The 6,938-nt window shown below is 27.6% G+C and overlaps 2 protein-coding genes across 2 annotated transcripts; both read right to left on the bottom strand.

The window, feature by feature from the left end:
* Nucleotides 1–432: 432 nt before the first annotated feature.
* Nucleotides 433–3,152, bottom strand: LOC112591661 (the record flags this gene model as incomplete). Its single annotated transcript, XM_025335538.1, has 5 exons — nucleotides 3,089–3,152; nucleotides 1,848–2,027; nucleotides 1,763–1,771; nucleotides 906–910; nucleotides 433–568 (listed from the first exon to the last, which is right to left on the bottom strand). Coding segments are annotated over exons 1-5 (394 nt in total), but the record flags the coding sequence as incomplete, so codon positions are not given.
* Nucleotides 3,153–3,274: 122 nt separating this feature from the next.
* Nucleotides 3,275–4,789, bottom strand: LOC112591660 (piggyBac transposable element-derived protein 3-like). The gene is made up of 2 exons (XM_025335536.1): nucleotides 4,331–4,789; nucleotides 3,275–4,219 (listed from the first exon to the last, which is right to left on the bottom strand). Exons 1-2 carry the CDS (start codon nucleotides 4,787–4,789, stop codon nucleotides 3,275–3,277), a joined length of 1,404 nt encoding a protein of 467 aa, XP_025191321.1.
* Between the last annotated feature and the right edge of the window lie 2,149 nt (nucleotides 4,790–6,938).

Here is a 6,938-nt window from a genome sequence, read left to right as displayed (position 1 = left end):
AAATTAACTGTAATTATTGAATGTAATAAATAATAATACATCATTTAAATTTTAAAAATTAATACACCACCTTATGCTCATACTCATTACTCAGTTCTAGTTATAATATAATATTATAACAACTTTAGTTTGAGATAAGTTTTTTAAGACTTGAAATTAGTTTTTATTGGAATTCTGGCTTGTGTACAAGTATAAAAATATCATTAAACAGCATAGGTACTTATATTTATAAAAATATAAAAACAGTATACAAAATACAAACATATTATTATATTGAAAAAAATTAATGAAATATTTTATAGTAAGATTAAAATAACATATTAGCAGAATATAAAAATGCTTTCTTTTGCAAATATATATAAAAATATTAAAAATAATAATACATTTATTGTTTAGATCGAAAACACAATAATTTATTAAATGTTATATCACCAAGACGATTTCTCCTTGATGTCAAAACTTGAATAGTACCACTAAATAATCTTTCTACAGGTGCTGATGATGGAAGGGTTGTGTTGTACTTCAAAAATATTTTTTTAACTACAGGATAATTATTTAACATTTGAAGCTCTTTTTTTTTTTGAATTAAAATATTTTAATACTTGTACATTTATTTTTTCATCTGTAGAATAATTATTTGAGCTTTGATCACATACATAACTATAAAACTCTTTATCACTCATATTATCACTGTCATCTGCAGAGTCAGAATTTGTAGTAACTAAAGAAGACATCAAATTGCATTCATCGTTAAATATATTTTTACAAAGATCCTTATACCGAACAGGTACCCAATCCAATTTGAATTTTGGATTACTGATTGATGCTATAATAAAACTTTTGCTTTTTGGTTCACTTAAGTTATATAAAAAACTAAATCGTTTTTCAAGACTAGACACAATTGCGAGACCTAATGGATTACAATATGTCAACTGGTTGGACTGTATTAACAATTTTCTTAAAACTAAAAGCGTGGGAGCAACATAACCCAAGAAGCTGTTCTTTTCACCCTGTAATTTATCCAAGGAATAAGCCAATGGTTTCATTACGTTGCAATATTCTTCGATGAATGCCCACTCACTAACTTTTAATTTAGGCAAATGTAATTTTTCAAATAATATACATACATTTTCTTTGTGATTAGAAATTTTTTGTGTTGCATCATACAATGAATTCCATCTAGTTACTACAGGAACTGGGAACTTACATTTGCAAATGTTATATATTGTGTCCGATGCTGCTGTACTTCTACTGGCTAAATTCCAAAAATTTGTTAATTTATTAAAAGTTGACTTAGAAATTTTGTTGTAATCATTATTAGAAATTTTAGAAATATCACTGGCTGCAATCAAGTTTAAAGTATGTGCACAACATAGCATATGCTGAGGTAAAAAAAAACTGCCATTGTTGGCTAGGTTTGGTTCCAAAGTTAACAAATTATTCAAATTAACTCTTTCTGAATCCAAGTCTGAGCAGTCAGATTCACTATCAAAATTTGAACTCTCTGAACTACTTTCATCAAAATTCCCCTCATCACTTGTACTTGCTTCTTCATAAGGTGGAAGAGAAGAGAATACTCTGAATGCTTTACCAAAGTTAGAAGCATTATCTGTGACAATATGTGTTATTTTTGATAGATCAATTTTATAAGTTTTGTAATGTCTATTATAACCTCAGTAATATTTTGGTAGTTGTGGCTTTATGCGTATACAACCAATGACATATGATTGGCGAAAATATGTTTCTTCGTCTATGAAGTGACAAGTCATTCCTACAAATAAATTATAATTAATAATAAAATAACTAATATTAATAGTGTGCTAGTGTGCATAAGAAATAGTGTATACCCATGTAACTTCGATTATTGGCACTCCATTTATCGGCTGTTGCACAAATATAGTCATGTTTTGCAACTAAATTGGTTAACATTGAAACGTATAGTTCATATTTTAAATCTAATTGTTTTGATAACTGTTTTCTGCTTGGAACTATATCATTATTTGATCCAGTAAGTCCTACAATTAACCCTTAACTTGGCAAACCTAAAAATTGTCTTTTAAAATTATATAAATGGTCAAATTAGAGTAAATTGGATGTCCTGAGTCCATTTTTTAGGTCATTTTTAATGTTGAGCCAACAGTTTTTGAGTTATACCTTGTATCTTTAAAGATACATTGCCATGAATTCCAAATTTCAAAAATGTATCTTTTTAGATACAATATTGTGTAAACTAATAACTAACCATGTATCCATAAAGATACAATACTCTAAAGTGCACAATTCATTTTTGTATCTTTTAAAATACACGGCTTTAAAGTATGTATTCTAATATTTAATTTAATATTTATTTAAAATATAATAATATATAAATGGTAAAAATTATATATCTCTTTGTTATTTATTGAATTAATACCAACATTTTTACAAAATAATTATTAATTGAAACTACAAAATAACAAGTGTTTAAAAATAAAACTTAACATAAAATAAAATGATAACTTTAACTTTATATTTTATACATTTTTATAAAATCTATAACAATCGACAAAATATATATCAAATATAAAATATGAAATATAATAAAATTAAAATATGTAATACCTAATACGTTAACTTTTGCAATAAAAATATAATACAAATAAATTATTTAATAATATTGGTAATTAAAAAAAATATATACCAGTTTTTTATTATTTTTCCTTGTGATATGTATAAAAACAATTTCTCGTATTGTTTATACACAGTCTTTTTTCACACTTAATGCAACTGATTACGGTTTGGCCTTTAGAACAAAGTACACATCGACCTTTTTTTACATGTTGAGGAAAGTGGTCAAAATTGTCAAGACGCGTGTTAATCATTGGTTTTGGAGTAGGTTTTTGAATGCGTTTGCTTACTATCAATGTATTTTTTGGTCTTCCTATTCTTAATTGTGTAAGTAATGTTTTTGCTATGGAATATTTAAAATCCTTTAAAGGCATATATTTTTTTTCTGATCCATTAAATTGTGTGTGATGCCTCCTATATAATATCCAGGCATTATTCACACATATATCAAGTAATTGAGAGAATATCGCTATATACCAACGGTGTGATTTAATGCCAGTTCTATATAACGATACTAACATGTCCGCTAAATCAACGCCTCCCATATAAGTGTTATATTCTTTAATTACCTTCGGACAATTGACATCTATTCTTGACTTTACAGTTTTGTCGTACCGTTGAACTATTTCTCTTGTTTCCGTCGTTGGAACAAAAGAACTAACCAAAGTCACACATTTATTATCAGCCCATTTAACAACGGATATTTATTTTTTTTATTATCAGATTTTGTTGAATAATGTCCTCTACCTTTTTTCAATAACTGTTTATCGGGTATAATATTGCATCCCCGTAATCGATTTTGTTGGATAGTGCCTAAACTTAAAATTCCAAATTTTTTACGCAAATAACTAACTAGCTCTAATGACGTAAACCAATTATCAAAGTATAAAACAGATAGAGATTTATCTGGAATACTTTTACTAAGTTCGATAACTACTTTTTGACCAAGCCCGAAAAATTTATTTTCATAGTTTGTAAATGTCGTACGATGAAATGTATTCTCCCCACCATATGGAAATAAATCATATACGAAACCATCTACACCAGCACGAACGAACATTTTAAATCCCCATTTTTTGGGCTTATTTCTAATATATTGCCTTCTTGTTCCAGCCTTTGTTCCCTTATACGGAATCATCATTTCATCAATGGAGAACTTCTTACCTTGTTCAACTGATAAAAAATTTTGCTTTACATGCTCTAAAATAGGTCTTATTTTAGCATAACGGTCAGATTGATCAATCGTTAAATTATCGACGAAATGCAATTGTCTTCGTAATAGTTGATATCTTTTTAATGGCATTATACTGGCTATTGGTTCGTATCTTAAATTTGTAGACCAAAAGTCAGTGTAAGCGGGCATGGACACAATACTCATAAGTAGCTCTATTCCAATATAGTTTCTTATTTCATCAACATTTGTTGTGATTGGATTTTCAAAGTTTTGAGAACTGTACAAATTTGTATTTGTGACAATCAATTCAAAAATTTCATCTTTAAAAAACATTTTAAAATATTCGTAAGGTGTAAGTATTTCTTTCGCGATTTCTTTAAAATTATAGTGTGGAATATCTACGGGAAAATTAAAATTGTTTGACCATTTAAATGACATTTTTTCATGTGCAAATTTTTGTTGTTTTTTATGACAAGTTGGTAATTGTTCAATTGGTTGAATATTGGTAATTGGTGACATTTGGTGACCTAAAAATGAATCGTGTAGTGCTAATTGTTCTAATCTCATTGATTTTCTTTGTTCAACGGGTGTCGAAATACGACGTTTCTCTGATCCAGATATTGATATTGAATTATTATCCAAACTTTCCGAACGATTATTATCTATACTCAAATTTTCAGGTGTAGGAAAAATAGTTAAATCTAGTGGTGGTTCAATTATATTATTATTTCCAATACAATCAACATCAAAAGGATTTCCGATTTCGTCAAAAACAGGCATATTTACAATATCTAATAGTTCTTCTAAATTTGAAAAAGAGGGAGGGTCTGAAGTATCCGAATCGAATTCATTAATCTCTGAAGAGTTATCACTGTCTAATTGATTTTTAGAAATAGTATTGATTGGATCAGAATCATTTTCACTATCGGAACTTTCTGAATCAATGGGTGGTAAAGCAGCTTTAACAAGTCGTCTAGACCTAGACGATACTGCCTGATTTCGAATCATTATTATAATGCCTAGATAAAAAAAGGTATACTTAAATTTTTTAATATTGAAACATTGCAAAATTACCATAACACATGATGTATCTTTTTAGATACAATAAATATTTTCAATACATCTAGCAGTGTATCCAATAAGATACACGATAAAATCATAGTAAATTAAGCAGTGTGTCCTATAAGATACACAATCAAATCACAGTAAATTAAGCACTGTATCTTTTTGGATACAACAGTTATCTAACAACAATATTTATAAAATAACAGATGAAAACTTGAGTTTGACTACATAAAAATGAAATATACTTATTAAAATAACTACTTATAGTGTTATTTAATCACTTACTATGGTATTATCTTGAAAATATCGATCTAAATATATGCCTATCACAGCCGAAGCTCATGAACAAAAATTGGCTGTGGAAATGATTTATTAACGTTGATAATTCTTATCAACACATGTTCAGATTAACATTTATATACTCTTTGGAATGTCTCTATCGAACATATGAAATAATATGATGTTTATATCAAAGACACTCTGTATATTTATTAAATATAAACCGTGTATCTAAAAAGATACAATATCAAGTTAAGGGTTAATACCCATGTCCTATGTACCCAAACGTGTTACGGCCAATAAAACTACAATAACCGTGGGTAAATAGAGAAAAAAAGGTCTATAAAACCAAAACTACCAGTACAGCTGGTTCACGGTGAACCAGTCGATGATGTATACCGATCGCGCTCCTTGATTTTCAATATGAGAACCCCTGTTGTTAACAAAAGAATCGTTGCTATCAAAGTTTGTGTTACCATGGATATAAGTAATTTATTTAACATTCAGACTTTTAATCGAATTTGAAAACTTTATTTTATTAATATAAAATAAATAAATATTAATATTAATATTTTATATTATTATTTTTTTTATATTAATTTAACTTTATTTTAAGAATTAAACGGAATGTTTTCATCAATATTTTCCTCAATCATAAGAACATTAGGAACCTCATTAGACGATGTTTCTGAAGACGTTGATATTGAAATTGGTGTTAGAACAGCAGAACATCAAGGTAAAAAGAAATATAATTATGCCAAAAATATACGAGATATCCTGTAGGTAAGTACTAAGTACCTAACTAAGATATCTTTTATTTGATTTTAGAAATAGGCGTCACTTTTGACGAGGCGCAGGATCAGTCTGGTGAGTAAAATTCAATTCAAAATGTTTTCTTGTATTTAATTTTTAATGTATTTCAAGCAAGTATACTTTTGTAACATAAAAGTAGTGATGTATATAACTATAGTAGTTTCTCATATATTCACTGCTAGATTTAATTATGGGATGAGTGAGTTTCACAATAAGTTAAAAATGTAAACACTTTGACCTCTATACAAAAGTTTATTTCTTCTGATAGGTATGAAAAGATTATATGGTAATTAATTATAACTTTACAAAAATGTTTATACATTTTGGTTATTGCTTACATCATAGTATATAATATTTATTTTATAATTATTATTATAGGAACGGGACGATTTCAATATTTAATGCTAGTAGTTTGCGGCTTTATAATTTTTACGTGTGCCATATCGTCAATGGCCGTGTCGAATATTCTACCTGCAATTGAAGAAGATTTTAAAATAGGTTCAATAAAAAAAGCATTAATAAATTCAGCTCCATATTTTGGTAAGTTTATCTCGTAGACTGCGTGGTAGTATACGTAGAGAATGTGTTTTGTGCTCAGTACTGACTACCTAGTTCAAGTACTTCGCCGACATTGCAAATTTTCACAAAGTTCATTCTTTGCACGTCTAATAAAATCTAACGTTATTAATATTAAAAATATGTAGCTTTACAGAATTACACTAAATGTGTAAATTATTATAAATATATTTTTGACCTTTTATTAGGAATGATACCAGGAACATATTTCTGGAATATTTGTAGTGATTTAAAAGGAAGGCGAATTGTTATCTTAGGATCAATGGGAATGGATGCAATTTTTAATATAATTTCTTCTTCGGTACAGCATGCTGGATTGTTTTTCATAATAAGAGTCCTAAATGGATTTGCGTAAGTTATAATATATAAATATTAAATTATATGTTAGTGTATAGATAATATGTAATAATAACTAATAAGTATT

The sequence above is a fragment of the Melanaphis sacchari genome, unplaced genomic scaffold (assembly GCF_002803265.2).
Source record: "Melanaphis sacchari strain LSU unplaced genomic scaffold, SCAv2.0 Contig1417_pilon_pilon, whole genome shotgun sequence".
Classification (NCBI taxonomy): domain Eukaryota; kingdom Metazoa; phylum Arthropoda; class Insecta; order Hemiptera; family Aphididae; genus Melanaphis; species Melanaphis sacchari.
Note: the sequence above shows the minus strand (reverse complement) of the source record. Positions and strands in the feature narration are given on the sequence as shown.

Coding starts and splice junctions, on each gene's coding strand:
- LOC112591660 (XM_025335536.1), bottom strand. CDS start 4,789: ATGATTCGAAATCAGGCAGTATCGTCTAGGTCTAGACGACTTGTTAAA. Junction 4,220..4,330: donor CAATGAGATTAGAACAATTA/GCACTACACGAT, acceptor GCACATGAAAAA/ATGTCATTTAAATGGTCAAA.